The following is a 12,466-nucleotide window of genomic DNA, read 5'->3' as shown; positions in this document are numbered from 1 at the left end:
GAATTCCCGACGATTTCGCGAGTGAATAAATTCGTGATCGTGGAGTCTTGTACTGAACGGAGAAATGTACACGCGTACGTCACATCCACATCGGGATCAGAGTCAATATTTTCGCGTGTCCTTAATTTCGCGAATAGCACCTGACTCGCAAAAGTCGCGAAAATAAAAACCTCACGAAATATTCGGTGTGTACAGTATGTGCAGGGATGTCTTGCTAACTAGCTGACTAGAAGTTGTATTCGCATGGCGCCTGCAGTTTGAAACCCTTGGCGCTTCACTACAATCAAATCTTGCTATGATATTCTAGTTAACAAGTTAGGGCAGCTCCTTGTGAATCTCCTCATGAAACTTTTAGAGTAATATCCTCTGTTAGTCATAGTGAGACAATGACTTGGGCACGTCTTCAACTTTTTCTTTGTCTATTTTCAATGGTAAGAGAGAGAAGTGTTCAATGCTCAGATCTCGTTCGGGGGATTTTTTTTTTCATTTATTTATTTTTGGGTTTTTGTTCAAACTGAATATAAATAGTCTCAATGATTTGCTCTCTCCTGTGTGACTTTGCAGGAAAACGTGGTGGGTGAGCGGTGCGACCAGTGCGCCCTCGGAACCTATTTCCTGGCCGACGCCAACCCCGGTGGCTGCCTCTCCTGCTTCTGCTTCGGCGTCAGCTCCGACTGCAGCTCCTACACTGTCCAGCGCAGCAAGGTACAGTGCACTCCCGTTCTAACAAACACTGTTACAAATAACGAAATTCTAGTTACAATTAAGTAAAATTTCAGGTCCTAAAATTATCATCTATTCATCTTTATGCACATGTACTTTGCTGATTTATTATTATGAACTTTTGATATAACGAATCAAAATTCCCAATCCCGAGGACTTTATTATAACAGGAGTCATCTGTACTGGAGAACACAACACAGTCATCTCTTCTCCCGTAAACTTGGCCTCATCCTGAATTCCCTCTTCCCTATGATTATATAGATAAGGGTTTGTGATGCATATTCAAAAAAAAAAAAAAAAGAAAAAGAAAAAAAAAATGGCAAAAAAGTAATCTTTGAAAATGACACAGGATCACATATAATGCCATTCTCATGCACAATTGATGTGTTGTTGTTTGGCAGATTTTATACAAAGTCTCAAGACAAAATGTGATGATACAATAATTTCTTGCCCCCCCCCCCCCTTTCTTTCCCTCTTTGATGATCAGATTGGAATGGTGGAGGGATGGTCACTGACCAACTCCCAAGCCCAGGTCCAGTATGGGTCCAACATTGCCAGCGCTTACGTTGACGGCACCGGCGACGACCCACAGGTCGCCATCTACTGGCAGGCCCCAGAGAAGTTCACAGGATCTAAGGTATCTTGACAATCAGAACAGGCTCTTCAGAACAGGCTTTTTTTCACCGTTCTTTGTGCTGTTGTTACCACTGAAAATGACATTTTTTAGTGGTAAATGAAAATTGTACAGTCTTCAGCAAGTGTCTCACAGTATACTGTAAAATCAGAAACATTCACAGCCTTAAAATTTTGCAAATTGAAGTCAATGGCCATATTCAGGGAACGAAAGTTATGCAAATTGCTGCCGGCATTCATTGCATTGTGCAGACTAAACCATTATACTTTCATGAATCTTTGCTCCTCATGACAGTTTCATGCACACGAAATACATGGTCTCACAGTAAGGTATTCCTTTTAAAGTATAAAACTTACATCAATGAACATATAGCAGACTTCCTGTTCGTCTCTAGCAGAAGAAGAAGAAGCATCCACTTAATTATTGAAATTCCTGTCCACTTGCAGCTGACATCGTACGGAGGCAAGCTGGAGTACACCATCCGCAACAACCCCATGCCGACCAGGGGAGACGGCCTGGGCTTGACGAATCAAATCAATCGTCCGGACGTCATCATCACTGTGAGTACAATCTCTCTCTATTTAAACCCAGCATATCTTCTCGTGCTGACATTAAAGATGTCGTGTTGTGTTGCAATATGAAAAGCTGAAGAGCAAACTTCAGAGCCCGGGAGGAAAAAAATGATCAGTGAGGGAAGGAATGATGTAGAGCTGTTGGTAATGACGTGAAAGGGATAATAGATGAGTTGGAAGAGTGAATCTTGAGCTGGATAAACAGTTTATATTTGTATGTTTGTTTAGTTTTGGGGTTGGAGGAGGACAGAGAGGAAACTGCAGTGAGGTTGCAATATATCTGCATGAGAGACACATGTCTGTGGTTACATTTCAACTGAAATTTGAATAAGAAAAGAACTTTAGAATAACTACAAATGTTTGTAAAATAATGATGGAAGGATTTTTGTTCTCTCTGCAACTTTCATTATATATCTTACCGTTATGCATAGATTATAATGGAAGTATTTGTCTGAATGTGCATCATTAGATTAGATTTTTGTTCATTTTCTGTTCTTTTTGAAAACAAATATAAATGATTATAAAAATGTGATTCTTTCCTTGACTTTGATGTTTCCAGGGAAATAACATCACAGTCAGGTACATCCACATCGAAAAGCCAGATCCAGGCCGCGACATGTCCGTTTCTGTCGACCTGAGAGAGGTAATGTCAGAATCGACTCCGTTCTCTTTTCCATTTGCTTCACCTTTTGAAAAGAAATCCATCATGATGTAACTATAAAGGTGATGATGATGAAGAGGAATGAATTGGGTTGGAAGTTATGATATGAGCTGTTGAGGATATCTGTTGTGATGATTAGAGTACAAATAGCCATAGCTGGTATTCTCAGGAGAGATCAAGATATTTGTGGCATCTTTAAAAGCAGAGGACAAAAGACTGGTGTAACACGCCCCACATCTGATGGTAATGCTGTGGTAGAACGTTTTATGAAAGTTTTGCTTTAATAGCTCGGAGTCAGGATGCGAGGCTGCATAAAATGCTCTAACAACTGTTATTGTATTTGTTATCAGTACTGTTGCTAATTTCAATGATAGAATTACCATCATCAACATTAACATTTCTGTAATCATCATAACTGCCACCAACGCTCCCAGTGTTATCATTATGGTTATGAGCATAATAATCTCTCTTGTCATCATTACCGTCATCATCACCACTGTCATTGTAATAATTGTGATTGTCATTTTCATCACCATGACTACCACCACTTCCACCACCATCATCATCATCTCAGCTCATCGTCATCACTACCATCATCATTACAGAAATTACCAACTGGTAATCCTCCTCCTCCTCCCTCCTCCTCCCCCTCCCCCTCTTCATCACCATCATCACCATCATCACCACTATCTTCATCATCACCACCACCGCTATCATCATCACCTCCTCCACCATCATCATCACCTCCTTCACCATCACTGCATTCATTGCTATCATGATGCTCATCTATCGTGGTCACCTCCCTAGTTCTTGTAACAACTTTCTCTCAAATTTGACTCCTCGTTTCACGATGCCACAGAACAACTTCCAGTACAGCATCAGCGGCAGTCCCGTCACCCGAGAAGACTTCATGATGGTGCTCGCCGATATCTCTTCACTCCAGATCAGAGCCCAATACTTTGACCGAATCCTCACCACCGAGTAAGAACGTCCCTCTGCCTCTTTCCTCGCCATCTCTCTGTCTCTCTCTCTCTCTCTCTGTCCAAGTGTCCAACAAATTATACTGCAAAGCTCAAGAAACATGGTTTAGAGACCACTAGACAAAAATAGAAACGGAAAAAAAAGCATACGGCAGTGCCGCATGTACATCCCATTTGTAAGAAAATAAATTCTTACTACGGGAGTACTAAAGAGGGTTGAGTTTGTAGTTGTACAAATTACCCATTGTTTAAAGGGAAGGTAAACCCAAAGAGCAATGTGGATTGAGTGAAAGCAACAACATTAGTAAAGCACATCAGTGAAAGTTTGAGGAAAATCGGACAATCGATGCAAAAGTTATGAATTTTTAAAGTTTTGGTGTTTGAACCGCTGGATGAGGAGACTACTAGAGGTTATGACGTATGAGTGGACAGCAATATGAAGAAAATATAAAGGAAAATCTACAAAAATTCATTTTTCTAGCATCATGAAAAGGCACTTGCCTAACCGCTTTCAGAAAGCAGGGGGAATAATTGCTACCCTTAACATATGTCAGCATCAAGTTGATGGAATTTGTGGTTTTCATGAAAAATGAATTTTTGTGAAAATTTCTTTATATAGCCTTTATATTGTTGTCCTCTCATACGTCATAACCTCTAGTAGTCTCCTCATCCAGCAGTTCCAACACCAAAACTTTAAAAATTCATAACTTTTGCATCGATTGTCCAATTTTCTTCAAACTTTCACTGATGTGTTCTACTGATGTTGCTGCTTTCATTCAATCCACATTGCTCTTTGGGTTTACCTTCCCTTTAAGAAAATTTTAATTAATCCCATATGACTTAGTTTGAATTTTGTTCCCTTTAGCACATTAAACAATTCACATACAGATGTAAATATTTCAAATATTTTTGGTTCATGTTATCATGATATGTTTGTGATTGTGTATGATTTTTGCTGGAAATTACAGCACAAATTGAATAAAAAAAAACACTAGATAAATAGTTTGAAAAAATTGATAAATGAAATGAAAATAAATGGAACAGTCCAATAGTTCTGTAACCACCAATGTCAATCAATCTCAAAGATTCAAACAGGTCCACAAGCATCTTTCCTCGTATGTTCCCCTTAGTAGGGACACAACTGTATCATGCAAGAAGCAAACACTTAAAGAGCTCATCCCTTCTTTTCTTTGCAGTCTGATTGGCGTCTCCATGGATGTGACCAGCCGAAACGGAGATGGCCCCATCGCCAGCGAGGTCGAGCAGTGCAACTGCCCCCCGCAATACGCTGGTCTGTCCTGCGAGGTTTGTACAGCACCAGATTCTTAAACCATCTTCCACAAGGGGCTTAACTTGTTATTTTCATGGGCCCTGTATTCATTTTAAACAGTGAATGCTTAAAAATCTCTACTTGTAGAAAAAATTGTTTTTTGTCTTTTTACCATGAGCAAAGTACTTTTTAGCCTCAGTTGTAGTTACTTTGTACAGGCATTCTCAAAGTCAAAGTGAACGCTGCACAGTCAAGAAGTTTGTTTAATTCTCTGTAAATTTACCTTCACGTTGTCACCATCGGCAGCCTGTTTGTATGTTATGTCAATGTTCTTTTGAGTTGGACGATCTGTAAGTGTTATATCTACTCACTGTGATATTTTAATTTCGATCACAAAACAAGTTTAATGCCATTTTTCAACAATTTAAGTTAGTCATTTATCAGATAGAGCAAAACGAAACCTTTCCATAGTTACCTCACTTGTTGCATAACAAGGAAAGTTTGTATAATACAGAAATCCTGTATTTTCTTGTGAAAATGCTGTCACAGAAGAATCTGGTTTGTAGGTGCCAAAGTGACCACTTTGTAACACTCTCCTCTTGTTCCGACAGAAATGTGCGGAGGGTCACTACAGGCTCCCAGGCAGTGGACAGTACCTCGGTCAGTGCGTGCCGTGTAACTGCAATGGCCACGCCACCACCTGTGACTCCAAGACTGGCCGATGCTTGGTGAGTGTCCAAACAAACCCTGGCATGTCTTGACCCTTTACCATTTCTTCCATCTATCACCTAATCTTCATATCTTTGCAAAACACTGGATACCTTCCTCTGAGGAGTCATAGAAAATTCCCTTAATTTCTCATACAGGGTACAATGTAAGATGAAGTCTTTTTAGTTGTTTTGATTCATAATCTTCTTTCCAATTTCTTTTTTTTTCCATACTTAACACATAGTTAATTGTTTCATTCGCATCAGTAAGTTGTGTCCAATACAACCTTTACTGCATTTCCTGCAATGTATTGCATATGATCGTGTCTTTACCTGATCCGCCGCGTACCGCTAATCCACTTCTTACCCAATACTTGAGTAAATGGATGTTACAAAACTTGAATGTTCATCGCGCCGTACTGTTCAATCTCCTGAAATACAGAACTGTCAGCACAACACCGTGGGTGACCAGTGTGAACGGTGCAAGGTTGGTTACTATGGCGACGCCACCTCTGGTGCCCAGGATGCCTGCAACATCTGTTCCTGTCCACAACCGCTTGAGAACCTGAAGTGAGTGATGAAAGTCCAAGCCTATCTCTCTGTCCTGAATTTGTCATTGTCAGAAATTGATTTATAGGACAAGTTAACCTTCATATCCTACTTCTGGCATGAGGGAATGCAGCAGTGTTAGTGAACATATCACTGAAAGTTTGAGGAAAATTGCCCAATTGGCCAAGTAACTTTTATCATTTCTTTTTATCCTCACTTGCCTGACATAAAATTTTACTTGCCCTGGGAAAGCAGGCAAGTGTGAATGTGGAGCCGTGGCTGAGGAGTGCCATTTTGTATTTGTTTACTTTTTTTTTTAGGGGCTGCTGTGAATTGTTGTACTAAGACAGACGAGTGCTAACAAACATTGTCATTATACCACATATTTATTTTTCTCTGTCCAGCTTTGCCACAACGTGCACCTTCTCCCCTGAAGGCGAGCAGTATTGCATCTGTCTGCCTGGCCACACTGGACGTTACTGCGACCAGTAAGAAGAAAACCAGTTTGTCACTTTTGATCTTTCCCATGTGCAGTGCCCTACGTCAAAGTTGTTGCATTCATAACGTATCACCAAGAGTAACGGTGGTGAAGCATCTCTTTTGGTCAAAGCACCTAGCTTTGCTGAAAGCAGATCAGGGAATTTTTAGTCCATTCTGGCAAACTGCAGTTCAAGGTATTTTAAAAGCTTTGATCATGCTTCTTAGTTTGCCTGATTGTTAATCATTCTCTTCCTTAAAGCTTGCTCAATGTGATGTGTAAATGAATGACACCTAGTCAGTGCTCCTTGTAAAAACAAAAAGTGATTAATGGGGATGAGGCCAAGAGGTGAAGGTGAAACTAGAGGAACCGCCAGAAGGTTATGACCTCATTCCTACCGTTGTCATGGAACGCTGGACTCTCCAAAGTGGTTTCTCCGTTGGAAGATAATATGGTGTTTGAAGAACAGCAACAAAAAGGGAGCACAATATATTATACTTGGTAGAGAGCAGAGAAGATATGAAGTCTCTGAAAAGTTCAGGTGCTGTTAGGGGATTTTTTTTTCCAGCCAGTGTCTTTTTGAGGTTGTAAAGGTAATAATGACATGTCATAATTTCTGCATAATGTGATTAGCCTATTTAGTATAAGCACTAACCTTCCTGTAGATGCTACAGTCAGAACTGTCCCCAGCTGTGCTGGGCACCCATGTACATATATGTTCCCAGGTCAAGACAGCCAGAGTGTTCAAGGATTTGTTTGCCAGGTGGTATTTGAACCTAGGACCCATAGCTTTAGAGCCCAGAGCCATGTTCTCTATGCCTCAGCACTTTTTCCTCATGTACCCTTATGACATAACATCAAGTGAACCTCCTCTCCTTTGTCTGACACCAACCCCCACCCCCCTTTCCCCCTCCCTTCTCCCTCAAAACAGGTGCGTTGAGGGCTACTATGGGGACCCCGCCGCTGGCGTGCCCTGCGAGCGGTGCAACTGCAGCGGCAACACGGACCCCAACACGGGGCTGCCGGAGTGTGACCTGCGCAGCGGGGCGTGCCTCAGCTGTCGGGTGGAGACCAAGGGGGACAACTGCCAGCAGTGTGCCGACTGGTACCATGGCAACGCTCTTATCCAGGACTGTGAAGGTCTCTCCTCTTTGCATTACTCTTTCCTTGTTTGTCATTTACTGCACACACATTAACATGTCACTTTTGTATCTCATCATGAGCTAGTGTAAAAAAAAAAGAAATAAAGATGAAAAAAAACAAACAAATACTCAATGTAGCTCTTTGCTGTTCATATGTAACTGTGCCAGTTGAAGAATTTTCAGTAGCCTCTGAAATTGATGGATGTTTATGAACCTTTCACATATGGGCGGCACTATGTTGAAGGTTTCTCTTATTCTCTTTTTTCTTTCTGATTTTGTGTAGATTTAATGATTTCAACCAATTACATCTAATCTTAGATGTCCAGTTGGTTTCTGATGTTCGGATTTAATGATGGCAAGATGATAGTTTTTCTTACAAGATCCCCCAAAGATGTGAAAGGATAAGAGGGAATTTGCCCCAAATATGTATGTGGAGTCAATGAATACAGATAAAGTAGTGAAGCCCATGAGGGAAGTTTGAGGATATTCAGACCAGCTGTCCAGATGCTTTTAGAATTCCATGTTTCTTCACATTTCTTGTGTAATGTTAGGGAGCACTTGCCTAAATGCAGAAGACAGGGAGAATATTACCCTTGACTTGTACGTCAGTAAACGAGTTGAAGGAATGTGTACTCTTCAGAAAAAAATGAAATATCTGTGGAATTATCTCTATGCTTTTTTAAAAATAAATATTGTACTATTTTGGCAGAATGTACCTGTGACAGATGCGGCAGCGAGTCGTGCAACAACCTGAACGGAATTTGCAACTGCAAGGCCAATGTTGATGGCTACGATTGTAATCGCTGCGCGGTAAGTTTGAAGCAGACTTGAGACCATACAGATATTTGTAGGCATATAATAAGTATTCTTGTATATTTCTATTAATGTACAATGACTGCATGAATATTTTTTTTATGTTACTATCACAGTTTTTCGTTCAAAGAGGTACTATTTTGTCTAAATTTCCTCACCTCACATGCTAACATGATGCCTTTTGTCATCTGATCTTTGAAGGAAAACAACGTTTCAACTTAATAGTTGCATAAAAATATGTGCTTGTAATCCATGTCTGTACAGCGTACGTGTCGATTGCGTTTGTTCCCGTCTTACTCTCGTTTCGGGGTTTCTTTTCCCCCAGTTCGGTTACTGGAACTTTGACAGCTGCCAGGGATGCACGGCCTGCGACTGCGCAGTGGCTTCTGAGAGTAGCCAGTGTGACCTGCTCACCGGCCAGTGTGCTTGCATGCCCGGTGTAGGCGGAGCCAGATGTGACGCCTGTCTCCATGGTTACTGGAACTACGGACCCAACGGCTGCTACTGTAAGTTTGGATTCGTGGCTCAAACGTGACAATTATGTGCTCGTGGGCATGTCAGTAAGTGTGTTGTGCAGATGAATGACTTTTCCCAGGCGGTGAATGTAGTTTCAGTTTCGTACAAACACTGTTTTACCTGGGAAGGGCGTAAAGAGAAAAAAAAAACCAAGTTTTTGTTTCTTTGGTATGTGTGTTTTTTTTTTTACTTCTTAAAATGTTATAGAAGCACCACAGTGTAGGATCTGTTAAATTATTTTTGTCTTTAAGTGTGTAAGGGTACAGTGTACATGTGACTACAGTGTATGTCATACTTTGCTCATTCTGTCATATGTGGGAAGAGTGTGACCACTTATATGTGATGATAAATGAGAATGATGTGCCAGGGAAATAAAATGAAAGACAGTCATAGATACGCATCAAATGAGACAAGAAATGTGACCTTTCATTTTTATGTGCCCCATCCAGCATGTAACTGCGACCCCAAGCTGCGATGCGACCCGAACACCGGGGAGTGTCTGTGCCCGCCGGGAGCCATGGGCGAGAACTGCGACGAGTGTGAGCCCCGCTACATCCTGACAGAACGTGGATGCGAGCGTAAGTTTGGTTACTAGCCCCCTCCTCATTCTCCTCCCCCTTCCTTCCGTTCCACCACCTCCTCCTCCTCCTCCTCCTCCTCCTCCTACTCTTTCCTCCTCCTCCTCCTCCTCTTTCCTCCTCCTCCTCCTCCTCTTCCTCCTCCTCCTCCTCTTCTTCCTCTTCCTCCTCTCATTCTCTTCCCCCTCTTCCTCTTTCTCCTCCTCCTCTTCTTTCTCCTCTCTCTCCTCCTCCTTCCTTCTTCTCCTCCTCCTCCTCTTTTCATAGTGACCACACACATAGCCAATCTGATTTTCGGTGTGGTTTTGCTTTTTGTAGAGCTCAAGTTTTGATATTGTGGATATGTTGAAGCTGAGGAGGATCATCGAAGAAAGTGTGTTATGTGTTGGCTGAAGCTCTGTCAGATAGACTTTTGTTGTTGTTGTTGTTTTACCCAAACTGACAAGAGATCCAAATGGGTCTCTTTCTCTCTTATTTAGTTTTGATGATGAATGTAAAACACAATGAATAATGTTTCTTTACAATTTCTTATGGAAATATAATCTGTGCCCTACTGCAAAATAGGATACAATCAGACATAAGTCAGGTATCAGCCAATCAGAATTTAGTATTCAAAGACATAATTTTTATTTTTCGGCGTATCTTTGATCTTAACTTTCATGCAACAGGTCCTTGAATTTTTTTTTTTCCAGCTGATAATGCTACAATATTTACAAGAACTCAGCAAATTAATACTTTCGTGAAATTATTGGTGTCATTTACGATGTTGTGTAGGTGAAAAAAGTCAAAAGGTACTGTCCTGTAGCCATACTGTAAGAGCTGAAATTTTCGCGGTGGTTTTATTTTCGCGAATTTCGCAAATCGCCTTTGAACCGCGAAAATAACAACACGTGAAAATAACAACGCACAAATAAGTAAGTTCAGTTTAGACCCTTGCAACGGCGAAATTAACAACACGCAAAAATGTCATCCAAGTAGCAATTCGCGAAAATATCTGTACGCAAAAATTTCAGCTCGTACAGTATGAACCCGTTGAGGACGAGTTCAGAGTATCCGCGGGCAAGTGTCTATAGGAAATGCGTGTTGTAGCAAAATCAGTCCGTCCTCAAAGGGTTAATTCTGCTCTCTTTGTTGGTCATTTCGTCATCAGCGTGTGATGAGTGTGTCCACCTTCTCCTGGACGACGTGGAGAGGATGAGCAACGACCTCAACAAGGCGGCAAAGAACATGACCGACATCGCTGTCGGACAGGAGGCCCTGCGACGTCTGAATGCCCTCAACGAATCCATCATGGCACTTCAGGTTAGTGGTGTTGGATGTGCAGAAAGTCGCCAAATTGTTTTCATGTGAGCAAAAATGCTTGCGTCGCACATGCCTAGCACAATACAACATTTGATGCACTGCATGCGTGTACTCCACTCAAATCAGTGAATTCTGTCCTCTAATTAGAATGGAATTTTTCTCGGGATATTTCAAGTTTGAGAAAAAATATTTTGAACTGTGCAGTGCTCTGAAACATGCACTTATTGAGCGCATTATAGGTGATGATGATATTGTAGTTAACGATATAAGATTAAAGTAAAGTTCAGGTGAATGTACAACATGTATTCTAGGAAATGTATTCATGAGTTGAGTCCACAAAATGTATGGATGGCGTTAAATGGAGAGAATTTGAGGGGTTTCTTTTGTTTGGGGCGTATTCACCTTTTGAAGTGGTCAGTAGCCTTTTTTGTATCTTTGACCGCTGTGATGGAGAACAGCAGTGTGAAACAACCTCCTTGGTGAAACCAGGGTGGGGTGGAATAAAAGTGTCTATTCGGGACATGAGAGTTGGAGTTGGCAAACATGGCGTGAACAGCTGTAGTCATTCGGTGCTGATCCAAGAATGTTTTGTCGGTGTATGACAGATGTTATGTCGGTGCTGACGGGTGTTCTGTTGGTGCATGACAACTGTTGTAAGTGGCAAGTAACTGCTTGAGTGCTCTCCCAGTTTGTTAACAGTGGTGATATGATAAGTGATCTCTAAGTGGGCACGATTTGACGATAGTAACGTCATGTTGTTGTAGGATGATTATGTGTGGTGATGATTTCTTTTTGATTTTATTTTTTGTTTTGTCTGAAGACTCCTTGGTACATTGCAGTTGTTTTTGCGCTTGATGGATAGATGCAGTTAGTCTATAAAATGTTTCAAACAAAAGGCTTGATCTTGTGATTAGTTTTTTTCATGTGTGTTTTTGTCAACAGCCTCCTCTCGACTCGATGCAAGACAACAACGCCCGCGTCACTGCTTCTCTTGGCAACCTGACCGCCCAGAATCAGGATCTTTCAAACGAGATGGGAAGGGTCGAACAGGCTGTGAGTACAACCTCTGGCCTTGCAAACGGTCAAACCTTACGTCATTCTTTGTTTTGCTATTCCCCCCCCCCCCCTCTTTTCTAATGCTCACTGAATTTTTAAACTGTGTGTAGTATCCATACTTACTTTCCTCATCACTGAATCACAACTCCAAACTGTTCAGCCGAGTGGATGAGAGGTTTTTAATTGAGGATGGGTTTGCACTGTTACATGTAGTTGTGTTAAGAGTACTTCCACCTGTGTTTGTTGAATGCTTGTGGCGCAGTTGCTCAGCAGCTTTACCATGGTGTCGCAAACTTTTCCCCAGTGTCATGATTTTTCACTATGGGCCCCAATATGAAATTTGCAATTTCCTTCACCTGTTCCCTCTGCAAGAATAATGACAAGATAAAAGCGTACAATGTACATTGTAGATAGATACTATAATCTCCTTATGTAATTAAAGAATGTGGACGATGATTGACGTTTGAAACTGTAAATGTTTGATT

General features: G+C 41.3%; 1 protein-coding gene across 1 annotated transcript in view; it reads left to right on the top strand.

The window, feature by feature from the left end:
- The window catches only part of LOC140234188 (laminin subunit alpha-5-like), a 128,540-nt gene that overhangs the window by 61,057 nt on the left and 55,017 nt on the right, over positions 1-12,466 (top strand). The window contains exons 32-46 of the mRNA XM_072314256.1: positions 565-705; positions 1,211-1,360; positions 1,804-1,917; positions 2,489-2,572; positions 3,450-3,571; positions 4,767-4,875; positions 5,452-5,568; positions 5,990-6,117; positions 6,501-6,584; positions 7,506-7,714; positions 8,426-8,526; positions 8,855-9,035; positions 9,495-9,623; positions 10,774-10,925; positions 11,868-11,978. Coding sequence (XP_072170357.1) covers positions 565-705; positions 1,211-1,360; positions 1,804-1,917; positions 2,489-2,572; positions 3,450-3,571; positions 4,767-4,875; positions 5,452-5,568; positions 5,990-6,117; positions 6,501-6,584; positions 7,506-7,714; positions 8,426-8,526; positions 8,855-9,035; positions 9,495-9,623; positions 10,774-10,925; positions 11,868-11,978 — 1,932 coding nt within the window. The remainder of the gene's footprint in view (positions 1-564; positions 706-1,210; positions 1,361-1,803; positions 1,918-2,488; positions 2,573-3,449; positions 3,572-4,766; positions 4,876-5,451; positions 5,569-5,989; positions 6,118-6,500; positions 6,585-7,505; positions 7,715-8,425; positions 8,527-8,854; positions 9,036-9,494; positions 9,624-10,773; positions 10,926-11,867; positions 11,979-12,466) is intronic.

Source organism: Diadema setosum, chromosome 10 (genome assembly GCF_964275005.1).
Source record: "Diadema setosum chromosome 10, eeDiaSeto1, whole genome shotgun sequence".
NCBI classification, from domain to species: domain Eukaryota; kingdom Metazoa; phylum Echinodermata; class Echinoidea; order Diadematoida; family Diadematidae; genus Diadema; species Diadema setosum.
This window is presented reverse-complemented; position numbering and strand designations above follow the sequence as displayed.